The sequence below is a fragment of the Endocarpon pusillum genome (assembly GCF_000464535.1).
Source record: "Endocarpon pusillum Z07020 unplaced genomic scaffold scaffold5524, whole genome shotgun sequence".
In the NCBI taxonomy this organism is placed as follows: domain Eukaryota; kingdom Fungi; phylum Ascomycota; class Eurotiomycetes; order Verrucariales; family Verrucariaceae; genus Endocarpon; species Endocarpon pusillum.
Window position 1 is genome coordinate 143,857 of NW_006916522.1, and position 21,104 is coordinate 164,960.

A 21,104-nucleotide genomic window follows, 5' to 3' on the forward strand; every position below is an offset into this window, starting at 1 on the left:
GAAGTCTTCTCTCAGGGTCGATGATACTATGATACTATGATATTCTAACACCCGTGTGGTGTAGCCTCCTCGTCTCTGCATGACCTTGATGTTACAGTTTGGCACCAGAGCTCACTATTATGCGTCAGGGCAGGACCGGAGTCCACTCTGGTAACCCAGTTGCTCAATACGTCTGCATCGGAGTGGGTTGGTGGGTGATTAAGTTGCAAGTCCCAACAGGCCAGAAAACACGGGATCGATTCATTCATCTAACTTAGCTCATCATCGTCCTGAGCCTCAGCCGCGACCGGATCCGGATCCTCTGGTACTTGACTAATTGCATTGGCCCTGGCCACTGCGTCCGCACCGCCATTTCCATCCTTCCCGTTTGTGCCTTTGACCCGATCACCCTCACCATCAATCAACCTCTGCTCCACGCTCTCCATCCCCATCCTCGAGCTCTTCTCCAACATAAGATATTCATCCCACTCAGGAAACAGCTCCTGATCCCCGTCTAGCCCCTCCTCCTTATCGGGCGGCTGTCCAATCAACCTAGCAATCTTGCCTTTGCCATTCTTCTCCAACCCTTCTTTCCACCGCTTCACCAACCCTGGCGCCCGACTGGGTCGATACGTCTGCGAGAACAAAACCGCCTCAGCCACCCGCCCCGTTTTCACAAGCAACTCAATACAGGCTTCCACATCTCCACAAGCCCACAACGCCGAGAAGGCGACATTATTCGCACCCGCTGCATCAGCTTGTGCAGCTAGCTTCTTGAGCGCATCTTTGTTGGCCGTGCTTGTATGCAACAGCAACAAAGATCCCAGATCTTTAGCGTGCGTGAAGCATTCTTCTGCTAGCCTGATATCCCACGCTGCGAGTGCGGCATCGCCGACCGTTTTCCAGCGATGCTCCGCATCTGCTTCTCGGGCTATCTCAAGCGCGATGAGTAGGTTGCCTAGGCTCAGTGCAAGCTCGAACCGATGTTCGGGGTCGGTGGCGACGTCTAGGGCGAGCTCTTTGTAGCCTTGGCCTTCGAGGAAGCGGGCGATCTTGTTGAGTTGGTCGCTGGGTATTTCAGGGAGGAGGGATTGCGCGGAGTCTAGGTCGCCGCGTAGAACGAGGGTCTGATACTCGACGACCGTGAGGGAGAGAGAGTGGGAGATGACATTCACGTCTTTGTCTGCGAGGTAGAGGCGTCCGTCTCGGGGTATGTAGCCAAGTAGGTACATGCCCTGATCGAAGTGAGCGATAGTGTATGTCTGGTCACCAACTAGATAGTTGAGTCGGTTTGTGGAGTTAGTATAGACGAAGCAATCGCCCACCCATTCTCCTGTTCGAACGCAATCTTGAATATCGGTTACGATCTCAAAGGCTGCTTCAACTCCATCTTCATCGGCAAGGCCAGCGTTGAATCCTTCGAGGTAAGATTCGCGGTTATAGCGGAGAACGTAGGTGCTGTCAGCACACGCAAGGGCAACAAGTTCGCCTGATTCGGACCAATAAACCTGTCAATCTGTAAGGCCTAGGAAATCAACTTGTGAAAATTGTGCGTACCTCTCTAGGGTCAACCTCTATCCTTCGAACGAGATTACCTGATTCCCACTCGAACAAGCCAATTCCACCTTGACCTTTCACGCCGAGGAGGACGCCTCCGCTCAGTCCTTCTGCCTGGAAGCCAACATCGATTCCTCCCGGCTTCTCCTTGAAATTTTTAAAGACCTTGACGCTCGTAGGTGACTCTCGAATCGCGTAGTCATTGCTGTTGTCCTTGGATCCCCACGCAAAGTCTAGGGCAGATCCAAAGGCCTTGTTTCTCCAGGCCAAAGCTGTATAAATAATGTACTCGCCGTCCCCACACACAGAGACAAACCTGCCGTTTGGAGAATGCTCCAAGGTCTGTGGGTATATTTCACATGAACCCAGCTCTTTGGTAGGCAGCGATAGAGGAGCACCGTCTTTGAGACCATGCTCACTACCCTTGATTACAGTTGTGACAACTTCATTGTGACGTGCCCAGACCAGCTTTCCTGAACCATCCATTGAGACAGCAGGTTCTTCCCGTCCCATCTTTACCACAACTGCGCCATCATCAAAGCCCATAGCAATGCCCTGTTTGCCTCGTTGATAGCTTACACACCACGCTCTCTCTAAGCCGTAGCTTAGTGACTGCTCTAATCGATATGTGTTGGCGTGCCATATCTTGATTGTCCCATCTTCTGACCCAGAGATGATGATTGGCAGCTCGGGGTGATAACAAGCAAACGAAACATTGCTAGTGTGGCCTTCTAGCGTAGCAATCAGTGCCTTCGTTGTGTAGTCCCATATCTTGACGGTCTTGTCGTCTGAGGTTGTGAGCAAGTATGGCTTGTCAGATTGCGGGTAATAATCAACATGGTTGACACCCTTCGTCTCGTGTGCTTCAAGTGTGAAATTTGGATGATTCGAGCCCAGATTCCAGATCTTTACAGTGCGGTCCAGGCATGCTGAAGCAAAGGTATTGGTGTCCTTTGGATTGATAGCCAGGCCCATCACATAATGGCTATGGCCTTCAAACACTTGTACACATTTCCATGCTTTGTCCCAATCCCAAAGCTTAATGGTCATGTCATCCGATGCGGTAAGGACGAAGGGCTGTGATGGGTGGACAACAATGCTTCGGATATAGTCTGGATGCGCTTCGAATGAGGTGATCTTCTCGGAGGTGTTGTAATTGTAGACGCGCAATTGGAAGTCATCTGAGCCGCAGACGATCCAATTCTTGCGAGCGACGAATCGGCCTGCTCGGACGGGGACATCTGTGAGCTCGAACGTTTTGACAATTGCCTGGCATATTTAGCGTTGAGGTGAAGCAGCAACACGAATTGGTTACCTGTGTCTCATATGACCAGATGTAGACATGACCAGAGTACAAGGTTGTGAGAATCCATGGCTCAGTGGGGTGGAAGTCGATGCCCTTGACGCGCTCCGAGCGAGCGAACAGCTGTCTCTTGACGTCGAGCCGCATGCTTGTAAAGTGGCTGCACAACGAGCGCAGGAATGCGGGTCAGAAAGCAAGAGGAAGAAAGAGGAGGAAGGCGTCCAGGTATGTGGTCTATGCCATCCTGTGAGAAATGATAAAGTACTCCAAGATATGAATACCTCTGTTTAACTTGCCAGGTATGTATGGCCGCTAGCAACCCTAAGCTAAGTGCCACTAAGCCTAAATACAGTATTTGGTGTCCGGAGAGCTTTCAGCCTTGTCACCTCTTCCACTTGCAGTCTACCTAACTAACTAGTACAGTATCATGTATCAATCAACACGAGTCGCCTTCTGGAGTTTCCAATACTGCAGACAAGCTGCGCGTCTTCTGCGGCAGGGTAAACAGCTTGGCCATCCATGAATGCTGCTTTGAGTAATGCCACGGTGCTGTCCTCAACCCCTCAAGCCGAAATCACACGCAGCTATGACGCCGTCTTTCCAATTATTATGCAGCGCAGGAAGAGAGTTAATGAATGAGCACTTCCATTCGACTGAATGATGAAGCGACATGTGCTATCCATGAAGCGGAAGCCATGAATTTCACCCTTCTCTGAGCATGATGACCGCATCGTTGGTTTTCATTAATGCCACCTACAGCGAAGAAGGCCGGACCTTTACTGATGCAGCACTTCATGTTGTCATCGCAATTGTTGTATAGGCCGGTGGTGGAGGAGAAGGTGAAGCAGAGAGAGCTCTAGTCTCGCTCAAACCTTCGTCTCCCGTTGGGGCGTCTGATAGCACGGTAAGGAAACTGTCTCGCTCTGTCGTTCCTCCTGCCGGTCCAGTCTGTGCTGGCGTCTTCCATATTCTCTCCCTCTGGTCAAAGTCTTGTCCAGGTCCCGTGGGTTCTGCTCTCATCCATCCTTTCTCTTGCTGCGTCCTTCTTTCAATCATTCCTCTTCGCAGTCGTGACCACCGATATGCGAAGATGAAAATACAGAATGAGAGTACCAGTAATATTGTGCAGCCAACGGCGAGGGGAACGACGGAAGTGAGGTCTGAGGAGTTGGCTGAGGAGTTTGCTGAGCCAGATTGATCGTCTGTGACAGCGCCAGCCTCTCTTCTTTCAGCAGCGGGCGGCATGTGCTCTGAGTCCCGGGTGTAGGATGTGGTTGGAATGATTGTAGTGGTGAGTTTACAAGGACTGGGTCTCCAAACGGCGGATAAGTTCAGGGAATCTGGAAGCAGAGATAGACTATGTTCCTGGCCTAACTGACTGACGTTGGCATGTATATGCATGTATGAGCAAGTTGCTCGAGGGGAACGGGAGTTAGCAAGAATAAAGGCATCAAAGGGAGGCCTCAATATTTGTGCCGTCAAATCACAACCTCTAGCACAAAAATCTCCAGCATCCACTGCCCATAGCTCAGCCACCTCCTTGTGACCACTACTAAGTAGTAAGCCAAATGTTCATAGCTGACACCGCCGTATGCCTTGCCCTAATGGATGCAGAATCCACCTTATAGTTCACGCCACTACTAACTCGAAGGAGACATGCCACCATATCCATCCCGTTGCGCATCAATGCCACCACCAACCCCAGCGAGCAGACGTAACACTGCCCTGCACCGGGATCCGGATCACGGGTCTCACGGCAGGTAAGCTTTGGCCGAGGCTGACCGGGAGATCGACGAACGCAAAGTCCCAACTAGCCCAAAAGGAGTATCTGAAATACCACTCACAGGAGTTTCATCTAACAGCCTCCACTGCAGATCCACGGGTCCCGTGCTGGTAGTTTCCGAATCAGGGCTGACGACCACCGTTTTGAGACGTTTCATCGAACAGAGCTTCAGTCAAGGTTTAGTGTCATCTGACTTCGCAACTCCGGGAAAAGTTCGACTGTCCATCCTCGGCTGTCTAGGTGCTCATGGCATCAGCAGGTGTCCCCTGCTGCAACGGCGGGGTCTGGCTGCATCATAGGCCAGCCTTCCCTGGACCAAAGGCTGTGGGGGAGAGACCGCAGTGTATAACAGATGGACTATGTTATGTTCATACGGTGACTAAATTCTGCTATGTGAGAGCACCAAAGGTCTGATAAGTATGTGTATATTAATACTAGACGATTGGGAATAGAGCTTATGCTTGTAAGTCCCTAAGAAAAGATCCTGACCAAAACTCCGGGATTGAAGCTGGTGGACAGAATCTGTCACAGACTTGTGCAACTTGGAGGGTGTACTTCTTGGTGGGAATACACCATGTACGCCACTCTCTTAAAAAAAATCCCTGATTAATAGCTGTGTGATATAGTCGCAAGACTCAAACGCAATTTGGCGTCGCAAGAGTTATTAGCTGACGTAGCTAGGAGCTACCGACGAATCTTTGCATCACCTTTTCATGGAGACCTTTTCGGCGGGCTTTTCTTCTGTATTTTCCTTCGCGGCAGCCTGTTTTCTGGCACGACGCCCAGTCTCAACTCTCTCGGTCACATATATCGTACACTCGGTGCCTGGTTTTGACGATACATCAGGGTGGACAGGGCATAAATTCATGTGCCTTTTTCCAGACATACCAATTTGTACAACTTGGGTCAGCTCACACTATGATACCAAAGTTAGCAACAGGACTGGACAGAGGGTAGTTGTACGTTGCATACCAGTGTGCTGACCTTTCTCCATTTTTTTATTTCAAGATTTGGTGCACGATTCCCCAAAGGGCAGCCGAAATACCGTGGTCATGGATCAATCCTCAGGGTCTGGAAAGCGGGTACTGCCTGAGAACGAAAGATTGTTCTGTTTGAGAACAGGGTGTTGATCGAAGGACTGGTGTAATGCTGCTGGGTGACTTTATGCTGGTCTAAGTTACAAAGTAGCAGTGATGCTAAAGGCTTATCGTTGCCTGTATTGGCCGTGTGGCTAGGGGCGCGGAAATGTATCACAAAGCAGTATTTCTCCCACAGGTAACAAACTGACATGGGTGCCTCTCAAACTCCACCATGTTTTTGTCCTGTTTGCAAGATCTTTTGCATTGATACTTACTTTTATGACCATGAAAGACCTCATATAAATTCTCAAACACATCGCCATAAGTTCTGGACTTCGTCTGTATGGTTCAGTCAACGCCACAATCCGTTTCCATTGCCAGAGAATTCTATGAAGAACTCGTGCGCCAGCCAAAGTGATCATGTAAGCGCTCCTATGTCCTTCCTTCCGTATACAACTCTCTACTCGCTATGAGCAACAGATGTTAATATATCAGACGCCTTGCTGATGCTGTTGGCAGTAGCTCGATCGATCCACTTACAGCTTTGTTTTAGCCCTCGTGTCAATTGGTCAGACTGATTACGCCAATATGATCAGGAAGAAGACTTGGAGGAGTTTGCTCCAGTTCTGACAAGATTACATCTTGGTAAAATGCCTCCGGTTGCTCCCTCGTTCGGAAATTGCTTCTGAAAGCAGAGAATCAGCTGACAACACTGCCACTGAAGTTTGACCTGATGCCGAGCCGTTTTCAGGAGCCTACCATACTCTATACATTTTCAAGTTCCAGAGTGGCGTTCGATGGATGTCAAAGATACCTGCTGGAGGGCATCCTCATAGGCATGACGAAGAAGTGGCTGGGGAGCTGAGATCAGAAGCACTCACAATGCACTTATTCAAGAGGCTAACAACAATCACCTTGCTAGTAGTTTATTCATTCGATGCATCATTGGACAACGCCATCAAACGTCTCGTCGTTCAGATGAGCATATTGATGGCAAATCGCTAAGTGATGTCTGGTTCGACAAAACCGTCCCACTTGAAGTGTTGAGAGAACAGCATGTTAGAAGCCTGCAGGACATTGCATCCGCCATGTTGCAATTGAATCAGTTCAAATTTAACAAGATATGTCGTATTGCATTCGATGAGGGTGGTCAGTTCACCTAGTCCGTTGCCTCAATATGTTTTCAAGATGATTATGCCATGTTCAGACGGAGAGACGATGCCGATGAGCGACCAATCTTCTTCATGGAGGACCTATTTTGAACTGTAACAGCTCTCATGAACACCCAATTCGATCAATTCTGCAGTTTGCCATCGGATAGATTTGGTCAAAGGGTCTTCAAACTACTGCGACTCTTTATCGTCTGGGTCCCCGAGGCAGCCGGGGTAGCTGGTTCGGTCCCGGTCATCCTGGCTTCGATATTCAAAGCTTTATTGTCTCAGATAATGGAGCCCTCTGAGCCATTATTGACTGGGATGGTGTGTGTTCAGAGCCAAGGGTCGTAGCACCAGAGGTATGCTCTGGACGGCTGACACGAGACTGGGACCCGCTGATGTATGGGTATTTCACAAATGGTAGCCAGTTCGAGAACTCACCAGAAGAGCTTGCAAAGTACCGGCAGGAATACCTGCGCGTTGTCAAGGCTCTGGGATCGAACAATGACGGCACAGGGCCAGAAGAAGTGGACGTCACATTGACTCGTCAGTCGCTTGTCATGAAGAGCATTTGCATAGCAGCAGGGAACTTTGTTTCAACCTGGCCAATAGTGGGAAAGGTGTTCAAAGAAATCGCGCGTCTCGTTGGCCCAGAGGCCTATCAAGAAACGGAAGGGAAGATCCCCAAGCAGGGTGGCGGGAAGGAAGACTTAGACGCACCACAGAACCCCGCGCATGGCAAAAACAAAGCAGGAGACGAAGTACAAGAAGAGGCAGAAGGCGCCAATTCTGGGTTGGAGAGCGATAGCGAGGAATCTTTCATCTGGAAGGACGACATGGGAGAATTTCGGTTATGGTTAATCGCTCACACTCTCGTGGACGATAGCCTAGACGAGCAGCGCAAAGCATTGCTGAAAGAAGGGTTCGATCGATTGCTTGCCCGAGGATGATCAGACGTTGGCGTCTGCAAAATCTTCCCACATGCTCCGTAGATTCAAATCATTTACGATACTCTATATCGGAGCCAGGATAATCTCCCCGTTCCAAGTTGGACCCCATATATTAGTCCCAAAACGGATACGGTCTGGTGCTGCTGTTACGCTCAAAATATACACAACTGCCGCAGTGCATGACTAGTGCTCAGCGTTGGTTGTTATGAATGCGTAGCGTAGCACGGCATACTAGAGGAACACGCAGATGCATCCTTACAACAAAGAAAATCCAGCCTGGACAGTGGGAATGGAAGGAACAGTCGGGCAGGTGGATGCGTGAGAATTTTGAGGTAGCTAATCGAGTGCCACTCTAAGCTTCAGTGGCGCCCGCATTGCAAGCATCCTCGCCGAAGACGTCTTTCTTCAAATCGCTGTAATCTATAGTGGAAATATTCATGTCATGCCCGCTTTCAGATATTGTCAAAAGACGGGTCCTTTACACTTCCACCAGCGTCCCCAAGCCCAGCAACAGGTCGGTTGTATGACCATCCTGCAAACTGCTGTTGCATGGTCTGTGAGAGCATTGGTCCATCCACGTACGAGTCCGTTGGCGCCTCAGAGGTAAATTCGCGATCGAAGTTAGCCGTGTCACGAGCATCAACCTATGCTTGAGTTAGTGCTTCAAGCGGAGTTGGCCTTTACGGTACACTTACCACGTTAGGTCGAAAGCTGGGTTCATATTTCCTCTGTAGAAGTTTCCTCCAGTCAATGTTAGAGAAGAAATGATGCGCCTTGATTTCCGCAGCGCCGTTCGCGCCTAATCGACGTTCAGGATTACGATCAAGTAAGCGAGTCAGGAGATCCTTGGCGGCAGAAGGGACGATGTCAAGTCCAGGAAAGTGGAGAGGTTCTTGGAGAATCTTTCTATACATCTCGTTCGTATTCTCATCATAAAATGGTGGTAATCCAGTTAGCATTTCGTAGAGGAGGACGCCAAGAGTCCACCAGTCGACTGTTTTAGTGTACCCATGACCAAGTAGCAATTCGGGAGCGAGATACTCTGGCGTTCCGCAGAAAGTGTTTGTGCGATCTTCGTCTTTCATGTCCAGCTTACAGAGACCGAAATCGCACAAGGCAATATGACCAGAGTAGTCGAGTAGAATGTTTTCTGGTTTGAGATCTCGGTATATAACTTTGAAGCCATGCAGACATTCAAGGGCACACAACAGCTCAGCTGTGTAGAACCTGGAGCGGTTAATGTCGAATCGCTGCTCTTTCTGTAGATGATGGAAAAGCTCGCCGCCATTAACAAATGCCAGCACCAGATAAAGCTTCTCAGGAGATTGGAAGGAGAACTTGAGCGGTACGATGAAAGGATTGTTGATTTGTGCCAGGACGGATCTTTCTGCGAGTGTATGTGCAACCTCGGATCGCGAGATGATATGAGCTTTCCGGAGTGTTTTCAGGGCATATATTCGTCCAGTATCCTTCTTCATCACCTGCATGACTTTACCGAAGCTGCCTTTTCCTACAACTTTGAGAAGCTCGAAATCCTCAATCTTCAGGCTTCCCTTCTTGCTCTCAACATAGTTGACGCCGATCTTGATCTTGCCAGTTCCGAACTGGACGTCCAACCACTGCGCCCCTAATTGTCCGGCTTGTTTCTCTTGCGTGGTAAACATGGCTTCCGCCTTGTCATTGTCTTTCTTGCTCTTCCTAGGATCCGGGATATACTGTCGTGTCTCTTCGAATCTTGGTGTTACTCTGGCCCCACCTAGGAAGATGTCCTCGCTTCTTCCCGCACCCGGACGCGCTGCTGGGTTTCTCAGATACAGCTGCACACTCAGCTCGGTCTCTCTCGAGACGTCAAACTTGAAGGATGTGTTGTCGCCCGCCCACAAAGGATTTTCCGGGGATCCTTGTACGGCATCGACAAATACCTGTAACTTATCGAAATCAACTAGAGCATATGGAAGGTATCGGCTGTTATAGCGGCCATGATTTGTCGGAGCAGCATTGATACCACCACTTGTAGAAGCTGGTCGATTAGATCCTGCATATGAACCAGCAAAAGAGCCGCCGGTGTAAGATGAATTAGGTCGAGCAGAGCCAGCTACTGCTCCCTGGGCAAAGTGATTGTTGAACACTGCCTGATAATGCGGAGGAAGCGAGAAACCTTGACCTTCATGAAGCGTGACGATGAGGATGCCGGGTTTGGTAGGGGCCGCAGGAGGAGAAACCAGAGCTTCCGATGCAGCTGCCACAGACATAGGTCAGATTGATAATGACACAGTACACTGTCATTCAGGGCTCACCTATCCCATTGGCAGATGTAACACTTTGAGTTGTTGGTGTCGTTGCTCCACTAGTAATTTCAGGAACTGAAGGTGGATCGTCTGACTTAAGGGTAGAGGTCGATGAAGAGCGGCCAAAGCCACTTGTCAGAGGTGCAAGATGAGTCTCCTTGAGCTCTACACAGAAGTATCAGCTGGATAGACGAGGTAGATATCTAAAAAAAATGCAATGGAGAATAAGCTCAAGAAAACATACTCTTTGTGAGTTTCCAGGACATCGCGCGCTCAGTTTGATCTTGATTGAGCTACAATCAAAAAAAATCAAAGTGAAACAAGTGAAAGGCCTGCACAAGGTATACCTGAATGTGTTTTGCTGCAGATTCACTGGGCTTCACAGAATTTCCTGTGTTCGCGAAACAAAAGTGAAAGGGTCTAGAAGGAACTTCCACCCAGATGTGCAGTGCTTGATAAGGTTGGCGAAAGGCTGACACCTGAGTCTTAGAGAAGCACCAAGTGGTCAGTGGGGAGTCTCTGTACTTTGGTTTGCGAATTGCAATATCTGTGCTCACGATTTCCTTTTCTTCCCCTGTGTTTCGAGACAACAGCGGCAACAGCGGCAGTGAAGGCGGTGCACAGCGGACGTGGGGTTACCTGGGGCCAACGCCACTACTATCGGAAGTGGCTTAACGCTAACCTTGCCACGCACAGAAGCTACGCACGGTCTCGATTAACGCGCTATCAAGGAGGAGCCTTTCTTGGCCGAGATGCCGGGCGATCATGAAGCCTTCCAACTTCAACAATCCAGCGCATCTGCGCAATACGCTCCAGACCCCATCTCAACTTCTCAGAGTGGAAAGAGGACATCGCAACCAAGAAGAGCGCGAAGACCCATACGATATACCCAATTCTTCGAATCCTTCGACGAAGACGCAGAAGAAGAACGAAGCCTGAGGGGCGACTCCAAGGCTTGGCAGTCTACAGACTCCGAGGCTGAAGAGGATGCTCGCATTGAACGCAGCATGGGTGTTATAAGGAAGAATGCGGCATCTCGGGGTAGTGAAGGGGGAACCAAGTATCATTGTGATGTGTACGTGTATGAATATCCTCATTCATGGTCGCGCTAACACCTCCACAGCTGCAGCGCAGACATCACCGCAACAGTAAGTTGATGCACCGTCCATGCACAAACCAAGAGGCAATGCAGGACATTGGACAGGGCTATATTAATCAACTGATTAGGTGCGCATTTCGTGTGCTGAGTCTAGCTGCGTTGACTACGATCTTTGCGTCCAGTGTTTCGCGAATGGCGAAACGAGCAACAACCATGATCCAAGGACCCATAGATACTGTGTGATCGAGCAAAACTCTATTCCTATTTACGCCGAAGACTGGGGCGCCGATGAAGAGTTACTACTCCTGGAAGGCGCGGAGAAATATGGTTTGGGGTCCTGGGCTGACATCTCCGAACATATTGGAGGCTACCGTGGCAAAGACGAGGTGCGGGATCACTATATCAATACCTATGTCAACAGTAGTCTATTCCCACTGCCCGAGCTTGCAGACCCCAAGGACATAAGGCTCTTTGAGAAGATACCGAAAGATGTATTTCAAGCTCGCAAGAAGCGACGGATTGAGGAGCGGAAAGAGGCTGCCAAATCGGCACCACCTGCCACACCCAAGCAGAAACCAACAGCTTCCGTCCCGTCCTGCCATGAGGTACAAGGTTTCATGCCTGGTCGCCTCGAGTTCGAGACAGAATTCGCCAATGACGCTGAAGAAGCGGTTCAGCACATGCAGTTTGAGCCGGGAGACGGCCTAGATCCCGTGACGGGCGAAATGGATGAGGAGACGACATTGAAAATGACAGTTTTTGACATTTACAACTCACGTCTCATGGCCCGGATGGAGCGGAAGAGGATAATTTTTGAGCACAACCTATTAGAGTATAAGAAAAACAGCCTCATCGATAAGAAAAGAACTAAGGAGGAGCGCGATCTCCTCAATAAGGCCAAGCCTTTTGCGAGGATGATGAACCACGAAGACTTTGAAAGCTTCACAAAAGACCTCGCACTCGAGCAAAACCTGCGAACCGCGATTCAGCAGCTACAAGAATGGAAGACCATGGGTATTAGCGATCTCAAGCATGGCGAAAAGTACGAGACCGAGAAGCAGAATCGAGCTCAGCGTGCTCAGCCTCAGGGACAGTTTGATCGATTAGCCTCATCCATACAGAAGAAATCAAACCAGCCTCAAGCAGACACAATCACTGAAGTATCCAAGCTGACCGGACCAGAATTGCCGCATCGTTTCCAAAAGAAATCGAAAACAGTGCCTCAGTTCACTGATACTAAGCCTCCTGTGCTAAACGACTTCGACAAGATGTTCGCAGAAGCCTCCAATGGAGCCCTTTCTCCGCCAGTGCAGAAGCCGAAGATGCGGTACGTGGTACAGCCGCTGAATGGGACAACACCCTGGAAGCTGGAAGAAGAAAGACCAGCACCGCCAGATTTCCAATTGCTGAGCGAGGAGGAGATTCAGCTTTGCAATGCACTTCATATACGGCCAAAATCATATATCATTATCAAGGAAGCATTGCTCCGCGAGGCAATGAAGCAAGGAGGCTTCTTGAAGAAGAAAGAGGCGAGGAGTATTTGCAGGGTAAGCAGCCTTTTCGGACCGTGCTAAAAATGAGTTGACGCTTTATCAGATCGATGTCAACAAGGCCAATCGCGTCTTTGACTTCATGATTCACAGTGGCTGGATCACAAAAGCATAGCCTGAATTACTCGTTCCAGGAGCAGTAAGGATTTGCATATAACGAGTTTATACACCCTGGCTCTAAGGTCCCTCGAGCGGGTATGGTAATCCAGGCATAGTTGCTAGTGTATCGTTATGGCGTCGATACCATAGATTGTGGTTGCATATTACGCGACATCGTGGAGGCTGGAGTACGTTACACAAATCTAGCTAGCAAGACACAATTATGCGCAATGCAACACATGCATAAAGTTTCGTTCCGTCATATGCTCTTGATGTGTACTACGTATGCTTTATGAATGTGGCTAAACGACAAACGAGCAGCGGGAGCGAAGCTAGTCCTTACTGTACTACGTAAGTATTTACTGTAGCGCTTGCTATTCAGACTGTGGCGGTGCGGCTACGTAATGTCTACCACGAATTTTGCCCCACGCTGAAGACACCAACACAGGCATCCCTTGGGAAGCACCTACCAACACACATACACACAAAAGCAAGAACTCTCTCTCTGCATTACTCAACATTACCTCCTCATTCACACAACTATCAAGGGGACATCTCCGACTCCAACATTTTGAGCATTCGTCGTACTACAGCCATCATGTCGACTACAGTCCACGTGCAAGGGATATCCTCCCAGACAAGCGAGAAAGAAGTCAGAGACTTTTTCAGCTTCTGGTAAGTAGACTCTAGTCTATGATATCCTTTTGAGCCGGGTCCTGACATATGCAATAGTGGAAAGATCACGTCCCTCTCGGTGACCCCATCTTCGGACGCTGCTGATGCACCCAAATCCGCAACTGTGACCTTCGAGAAGGAGACGTAAGAAGCCCCAATATTCTCATTCGAGGTAACAGTTCTAATAACTTTGGTCAGCGCTGCCAAAACTGCTCTCCTCCTAGACAACACCCAACTTGGCCCTTCCCAAGTCCATGTTAGCTCGGCTTCTAGCATTGATGACATCGCTTCCAAAGCGCCTCAGTCTCCTACCACGGGGAAAGACGGCGATGGCCATGACATCGCGCAAGAAGACAAACCTCGTTCCCGCATCATTGCAGAGTATCTAGCTCATGGCTACACAATCTCTGACTCGGCTATCCACAAGGCGATTGCTCTTGACAACAAGCATGGAATTAGCGCCCGGTTCACAAATGCCCTTACTCAGTTCGACCAGAAGTACAAGGCGACTGATAAGGCTAAGAGTGTTGATGCTTCGTATGGCGTCACAGATAGAGCTTTGCAGGGCTGGCGTGGATTGAGCTCTTACTTTGAGAAGGCTCTAGACACCCCAACTGGCCAGAGAGTTCGATCTTTCTACGTACAAGGTGACAAGCAGGTTCGGGATATCCACGCCGAGGCTAGGAGACTAGCGAATCTCAAAGCTGGCAAGAATGAGCCCGAGACTGTTGCAGGTACCGACAAGACTGTCTGCAACTGTGGTGCAGACACTGGAGAGTGTCCGTGTGAGCCAGAAAAGTGTGCCTGCGCCAATTGTGGCAAGGCCAGCAAGTCAGCACAGGAGGAGGTCGAGAAGGCCTTAGGTGGTGTCAATCCTTCTGCTACCAAAAGTGGTTGAAGAATGCCCATTTGAGACTGGTAAATCACGGATGTATGAATGTGGACGATTGGTTGTAGGCTGAGTCAGGCGTTGAGGTACGGACGAGCAAAAGCAGTACTTTGTGGTTCGGGTCATGAGCAGTGGGAGGTTCTTCCTTTACTTCAAGCCTCTCTACTTCTTTAGCAGCCGGTAGCTAGGTAGCTAGGTAGCTAGGAAATGCGAAAGCGCAGTTCACAGAATCACATCAATCGAGGCCTCCTTGGCCAGATCATCATTGCATAGAGAGAAACGTGAATTAATCTGCTCTCAAGTCTTCGAAATAGACTGCTAACTCTGGATGATTTTCTCTGCCAAAGCCCTACTAGACTCTCAGGCCGACCGTCTCAACTGAAAAACCGTGGCTAGATGTCATGGATCATCCAGCGTGTTCTTCACTCAAGCCAACCAGGAGCCACAAAGGCGGAGGTTCTTCGTATAATCAAACCGCAATATCTCCTTTCAAACTTGATATCAGGCTTGTCTGTCCCAGATTGTGGTACTTACTGTGTAACTTCACCCATACATCCCATTCCTCACTGCAGCAGGTAAGTGTTGGCTCCTTGGTGAGTTTTGGCTCGTGATGTCGAGTACTAGTAGTACTAGTAGTATGATGCATGGTTCCACACATGGGACCAAGTACAGTAAGTACATGGGATCGTCACTGTAACAATATGCAGATATTCTGGCACAGAAAACTCAATCTCTTCATGTCATGTCATGTCACAGGGTTTATGATATCCTACGGGCGGTGAAAGTGAAACTCTAAATGAACCATCCCACTTCCCATTCCCCGGTAATGCATGCTCGTTTCGATGTGATGTTCTGACAAACACGAGGTTGTAGTATTTGGTCGCAGCGCATGTCTGGGCTTTTGTTTCGTGTTGAGAGGGATTGGGGGAACTGCCCGGCCCACGTTTCGTGTTAAGGTGAGGCTCACTCAGCGAAATATACCAGTTAGGAGGTGGGACCACAGATGTTCAGCTACGCCCCCGAGTTTCTGGAGATCTTTGGGAGTCATACAGGTTTGGGGAGTTTGGAAAGTTTGGGTTTTCTGTTGTATTTCAGTCTTAAAAAATAGCCGACTATTTAATGGATAGATCTTGAGGCGGTATATGCCTGGCTGAGATTTTGCCAATTCACTCAGATCAATTTACATAGTCAGATAGACAAGATGTGTGGCCAGGACCGACATCAACCAACCCAGAACTATTTAGCCTCCACGTCTAAGGCCCTCGAAGCAGGTTCCCATCCCTACAACTCTTTACTCCACACATCCACGGGATCTTCCTCCTCCTCCTCTTCTTTCGCCTCGTCTTCGACATCATCACAAACACCCTCCATAGCTAAGAAGAAGCGAAAATGGTACAAGCCGAAACTGAGGCTAAAACTCCACGCAGACTGGATGTGGGTTGGATTTATCAGTGCCGGAAACACGACGCCGACGGGTCAGTGTCGTTTTCAGAACGGAGGTCAAGAAGATGATGAGGAATGGGAGCAGTTGCCTGCTTATACGCCGCCCGAAGAGGGTGGGCGTGGTCTGGTAGGGAGGTTTGATGGAAATAGTAGAAACGAGCAGGATGAATGGCTTGTTGAGCCGCCGAGCACTGGGCCGAATCAAGCGAGGAGGAACGAGTTCGGTTTAGAGCCGCCAGAATATCAATAGAATGTTCTGAGAGAGGCATGTGCAAGCTTAAACGAGCTGATGATGGCGCCCACTCATGATATGCCCACAACGAATTTGTTTTGAGCGAGCGCGTTGATCAACATCTGTTGGAGTCTGCACCATGCATGGCGGAATCATGTCTCTAAAAACAATATAGACGAGTACTGGCGAGCCTCGACGCTTCTTCAAATGCTTGGACCAGAGGATGCACGCTGTTCCTTTCAGCCTAATCTCAAGTTGCCCTGTGCTCTAGCAGAAGTTGTCAGCCCTCTGACGAATTGTAAATCTCGTAAACTGTTACTATTTTTCCTCAAAACTCGTTGTCATGCCGTGATGCCTAGGCCTCGATGAAAGAACAATTAATTAGTTGTTGATGGACGTTGGTCCTATGTCTGTCGAGTATTCAGTGTAGGAGTGCTTTCTCTCCGTTATCCAGCTTCCAAGCTCATGCAGTAAAATTTGTTCTCTAAAAGCAGAACGATTTGTTGCCTTCAGTCGTCCCAGATGTCTTTCACATAGTTCTCCGTTAATCTCTCATCCGCTCCATATTTTGCCTGCCACATATTGAAACCCCCAACCAATATACAGATATCCTGGGTCTTCTTCTCAGCATCCCCACCAAGCTTTCCAGCTAGCCCCTCTCGTTCCCTTGCATATCTGAGAGCGGCGCTTGGTCCTCTCTGCTGACTTAATGCACAATGAAAGACGACCCGGTCTTTGTCTTTCAGGGAGCGCAATAACTCAGGTATTCGGTAATCAAGCGTGTTGCTTGGTACCCAGGTAGAACCTTTTATATTGCCACCAATGTGGTCGGAGTCGCGCACATCAATGATGGCAAGATTTGGTGGAGGGGAGGAGAGGAGCAGTTCAGCGAGGGTTTCGGGCGACATGTGGGTAAGTGATGAGATTGTAATGAGTGACATAGCGTACTGTCTGTTCCTTAGCAGGTTTAGTGTTCTTCCACTGTTAGACAAAAAGGAACACGAGGACGGAAGAACCATGATATTCAAGTTCAATTCAAGCCAAGTTCAAGCCCAAGTTGGGGAAATGCCATTGGGCTCTTGGCGCCGCGCCGATTTCTACCTTGAAGCTACAGGTCAATGATCCACAAAACCCTCCAACAATCAGTTACCTGGCTCATTCTGTTGTTTCTCGTGGTGTAACCGATGGTATTGATGGAGGCCCTTCAACCTATGAGATGCTGCTCGCGGTGGATCATTACGATACATAGTACTCGACCTCATTCCCTTTCTTATTCTTATTCTTCTATACATCCACATGGACGACGGAAACACCTTGTAGCACCTACGTCAATACGACCACTGAGCACTTCCCCTCCACACCCAGACGAACAAAGTACATCATCGCCTCCAGCACAATCCTCATGGCCATCACCACAAGCCAGCACAGCACCGCCCCGGAGCGCATGGTCCGACATATTCCAACGCCAACGCCCGTCCACACCAACCTCTACTGCCGACATAGCTGCGTTGAAGACAAAACTCAATAGCTCAATGAACTTGCTGGATATTGTCGATCCGCATTCGGCACGCCCAAGAACTGCCACCCCAAGCCCCTCCTCCTACGGGTACGGGATGACCTACCAAATCTCGAGAGGGATTGACCGTTTGGACGCCAAAAACGCACATGATGCTCTCGAAGCAGTGCATCTGCGGCTGAACCCGATGTTGGGACGCACGTTAGCTGTCGACGCGCCAACTGGTTTTGATTTGCAGTCTGCGTTTCGCGCGTTGGAGACACGTTGTACTCGGAACTCGGTAAGGAAAGATCACCAAGCGCAGCGATTTCATGTCAGGAGGGGCCAGGCGAAGAAGGAGTTGAAGAGTAAACGATGGAGGACGCTATTTAAAGAAGGGTTCTTGAGGGAGACGGGCCGCATCAGGAGAATGAGGAGCCAGGGTTGGTAGGGGTGCGAGCGCAGATGTGTTGGGCTGTGGCCAGACACCAATCGGAGAGACATATAAGGAAGAAGGCGTTTGAGAGTTCATGTATAGCGTGTGCCACGCTCTAGCAGAAGAAGTAGATACCAGAGGGATGTTCACTGGGCACACCATGAGTACAGATGCCTGTAGAGGTTCATGCTTCCTTCTCACACTCACACTTTAGGTACACCCGGGATTTGTCTCACTCCATCTCACAACAGATTGGCTAGCCTGTAAAGCTTTCAGTCATCTGCTTTCATTATTTTCTGGTTCTGACGCGCCGAGCTCCCCACGCCCTACAAGCCTTCAGACTATGGAATCCAACACAGGGGATCCTTCGTAACAGCTTCATGACCAGGACGATCAGGAGCCCTGCCTGGACGTCACGACCAAAAGCCTCGTATCATAACACATTAGGCCTCAAACGTCGCAAGGCCTTACTAAAGTGCCTGCGGCTGAGCAGCGCAGTGATAGCCATTTCAGACCACACCCACTACTTCATTATCGGAGTGTTAGAACGGCTTCTGGCGTTATCGGTGCTACACCAACCAACAACAAGTCTCAGTAAAGGAAAAGCGCTCCTGCTCATGCGTTGGCTAGATCCTGCTGCCATCATGTCGCAAAGGTAGCCCTTTGTAAAGGACGTCCAAGGTCGATGACGCGACTGTGTGTCCATAAGTATACCAATCAATCCCTCTTCCCAGGTCCATAACCTCCATACCCACCGTACCCGCCATATCCCGAATGACCATTCATTCCCATAGTGCCTCTAATTCCGATGGGCGGTAGGCCATTCATACTCCTGCCACTTTTCCGCCTCTCCCATATCATCATGCCCATTGCGCCAAGTCCGGCACTAGCAGCCAGCGCGAAGAAGCTGAGTAGTATAAAGCCAACGCCATGGTCCTTGACGCCAACGATCGGTCTACCAACCATGCCTGGGAGGACGCTTCCATCTATCCAGCCGACATTGAAGGCGAATGTTAGGGGCTCGGTCCGAAGGACCTTTGTTCCCTCACTTGGCAGAGAGGGATCGGTAAGGTTTGGCAGGGAGTAGGCAGTCGAGGCGATGAGATGTGACGAGGGTGCGTCTTCCTCACCAACGCTGGTGTGGAAAAGCACATTGATGCCAGTGTGTAAATGCAGGTGGGATAGTTGTAAGGTACCCTGGAGTGCGATGGTCAAGGGCGTCCATGCTTCACTTGGACCCGTCCCAACGAATCCACTACCTTCCATCCGCGCTGAAGGTTCGTAGGTGTGAACTGTGGCTACCTGCTTTGCGAGAGGATATGATGGTACACGACATGTAAGTGGGACATCGCTATGTACAAAGAATTCGAGTAGGTGATACAGTTCGTCTTCGAGGGAATCTATGGTGCAGGTGAGTGTGGTGGGCGTGGCATATGGGAAGGCCAGAGGTAGATCTGTCTCGTTGCACGTAGGGAAGGGAATGTACTGCAAATTGCCATGCGGGTCCGTGATCTAGAGAGCGCGCCCGAGTCAGTGGGACAGGTCGAGGAGATATACTCATGGCGTAAAAAGCGTGAAAAGGGCTACTCGTACATGTTCTCCAGTATCACTGATCCATTACGATTAGCTTGAGCATTCATCCCGGGTAACTAAGGACTAGACGTACATTGTCCTGTTCAGACAACTGACCAGCACCAAATCACCCTTCGTATATCCTTTCTTGCTGTCAACCACATTTCCTAGGGTTCTCTCGTCGGCGGCAGCGTCTACGCCCACCAACAAAGTGAGGCAGAAGGTGAGCAGCGCCTGGACCAGGAGCGTAACGGACCTGGTCTTTGGTGGTTGCATCACGAGCAGTATGGACAATTGGTAATATCATGTCTTCTAGTTCATGAATCAGTCCGTTGTGGCGGCGCGAAAGAAGAATCTATTAGAGTCCTCCGACTGGCCTGCGCATGGCACACGCTTGGCATACGCTTGGCATTATTAGCGTGTATAACGTTGAGATAAAATTATAATGCTGTCGTTATAATAAATGAAAACATTAATAGATTATAATTTGTGACGCAAACAATATAACTTTAGCAGTATTTACACTAGAACGAATGACAATCAGGCCAAAATACTCTGTACAGGTTCTTATCCCAGACATTGTCTGCTTAGTCAACGACTAGCCTATTGTGAGCATGGCGTGTGTGGCGCAGCGCAGTAAGCCCCATCTGGGGGACCGAGGACTACTGCGTATTGATCAGGTTTCATACACGTAATGTCTGCGTTTCGCCTGCTTCTAATTTCGCTGTACTCCGTACGGCATAGCTAATTGTACTAATTAGTACATAGATCTACGCTCTCTACCCCCTACTAGCTATCGAACAATTTGCTTTCTACACACTCTGCACAGCAGGTTGACACGATGCATATCAGCATCAAAGCTTCGGGTATGATTTTTACTTTTGTTTCAAAGACCTCAAACTCACTTCTAGCACTCATTTGATGGAAAGGCGACACTGGTTTAGAGACAATTCGTTGCCACCGCACGCAGTTTTGCACCGTGTAGCTCATTCGCTCATCAACACTCTATCTCCTGGGAAAACCCCTTCACATCCTTTCTTAAGGCTTTTACTGCAACGTTCATAATCCGTAATTCCCCCTCCCATCTAGTCCCCTTTCCTCCTCGTCAGATCCTTCTTTTGCCTTCTTCAGTCTCGCTTCTTTGCCTTTAGCTTGTCCGGCTTCTGAGCTCTCTGATCTGCAGCATCACGTTGTGCTAGTGCTTGTTAGCTTCTACCTGGCTCTGCAATCGATTTGAGGCGAATTGGGATTGTGCGCACCAGATGATAGGGTCATAAAAATATGATTGTAGCGTTTTTTGGTGTATTAGATCTGTGGGTGATGAAAGAGTCAGCAAGAAAGAGGCTGGAAGCAGATCTACGCATTGAAAGGGTGATTATGAGCTGCTAAGTTTATCTTTAGGACAATGATTGGAAAACAGCAAGTCTCCCATGAGTATTAGCAACCTGTAGACAATACCACTCCTCCGATTCCTCCAGAGAAAGAGATTAAACCTCCACTAGCTAGTTGATGAATGCTTAC

At 49.3% G+C, this 21,104-nt stretch overlaps 9 protein-coding genes across 9 annotated transcripts; 4 read left to right on the forward strand and 5 right to left on the reverse strand.

The window, feature by feature from the left end:
* Positions 1–248: 248 nt before the first annotated feature.
* Positions 249–2,986, reverse strand: EPUS_03655 (Coatomer subunit beta; the record flags this gene model as incomplete). Its single annotated transcript, XM_007806502.1, has 3 exons — positions 249–1,487; positions 1,537–2,805; positions 2,852–2,986. The coding sequence occupies 3 exons, from the start codon at positions 2,984–2,986 to the stop codon at positions 249–251; spliced, it is 2,643 nt and encodes an 880-aa protein (XP_007804693.1).
* A 645-nt stretch (positions 2,987–3,631) lies between these two features.
* On the reverse strand, positions 3,632–4,084 carry EPUS_03656 (uncharacterized protein; the record flags this gene model as incomplete). The annotated part of the gene is made up of 1 exon (XM_007806503.1): positions 3,632–4,084. One exon carries the CDS (start codon positions 4,082–4,084, stop codon positions 3,632–3,634), a length of 453 nt encoding a protein of 150 aa, XP_007804694.1.
* Positions 4,085–7,253: 3,169 nt separating this feature from the next.
* EPUS_03657 (uncharacterized protein) lies at positions 7,254–7,805 on the forward strand (the record flags this gene model as incomplete). The annotated part of the gene is made up of 1 exon (XM_007806504.1): positions 7,254–7,805. One exon carries the CDS (start codon positions 7,254–7,256, stop codon positions 7,803–7,805), a length of 552 nt encoding a protein of 183 aa, XP_007804695.1.
* Positions 7,806–8,257: 452 nt separating this feature from the next.
* On the reverse strand, positions 8,258–10,359 carry EPUS_03658 (uncharacterized protein; the record flags this gene model as incomplete). The annotated part of the gene is made up of 4 exons (XM_007806505.1): positions 8,258–8,449; positions 8,501–10,044; positions 10,103–10,258; positions 10,338–10,359. The coding sequence occupies 4 exons, from the start codon at positions 10,357–10,359 to the stop codon at positions 8,258–8,260; spliced, it is 1,914 nt and encodes a 637-aa protein (XP_007804696.1).
* Positions 10,360–10,845: 486 nt separating this feature from the next.
* Positions 10,846–12,857, forward strand: EPUS_03659 (uncharacterized protein; the record flags this gene model as incomplete). The annotated part of the gene is made up of 4 exons (XM_007806506.1): positions 10,846–11,168; positions 11,217–11,241; positions 11,321–12,739; positions 12,789–12,857. The coding sequence occupies 4 exons, from the start codon at positions 10,846–10,848 to the stop codon at positions 12,855–12,857; spliced, it is 1,836 nt and encodes a 611-aa protein (XP_007804697.1).
* Positions 12,858–13,439: 582 nt separating this feature from the next.
* EPUS_03660 (uncharacterized protein) lies at positions 13,440–14,414 on the forward strand (the record flags this gene model as incomplete). The annotated part of the gene is made up of 3 exons (XM_007806507.1): positions 13,440–13,516; positions 13,574–13,660; positions 13,715–14,414. 3 exons carry the CDS (start codon positions 13,440–13,442, stop codon positions 14,412–14,414), a joined length of 864 nt encoding a protein of 287 aa, XP_007804698.1.
* A 1,192-nt stretch (positions 14,415–15,606) lies between these two features.
* EPUS_03661 (uncharacterized protein) lies at positions 15,607–16,098 on the forward strand (the record flags this gene model as incomplete). The annotated part of the gene is made up of 1 exon (XM_007806508.1): positions 15,607–16,098. The coding sequence occupies one exon, from the start codon at positions 15,607–15,609 to the stop codon at positions 16,096–16,098; it is 492 nt and encodes a 163-aa protein (XP_007804699.1).
* A 491-nt stretch (positions 16,099–16,589) lies between these two features.
* Positions 16,590–17,021, reverse strand: EPUS_03662 (uncharacterized protein; the record flags this gene model as incomplete). The annotated part of the gene is made up of 1 exon (XM_007806509.1): positions 16,590–17,021. The coding sequence occupies one exon, from the start codon at positions 17,019–17,021 to the stop codon at positions 16,590–16,592; it is 432 nt and encodes a 143-aa protein (XP_007804700.1).
* A 1,707-nt stretch (positions 17,022–18,728) lies between these two features.
* On the reverse strand, positions 18,729–19,859 carry EPUS_03663 (uncharacterized protein; the record flags this gene model as incomplete). The annotated part of the gene is made up of 3 exons (XM_007806510.1): positions 18,729–19,523; positions 19,605–19,620; positions 19,678–19,859. 3 exons carry the CDS (start codon positions 19,857–19,859, stop codon positions 18,729–18,731), a joined length of 993 nt encoding a protein of 330 aa, XP_007804701.1.
* Between the last annotated feature and the right edge of the window lie 1,245 nt (positions 19,860–21,104).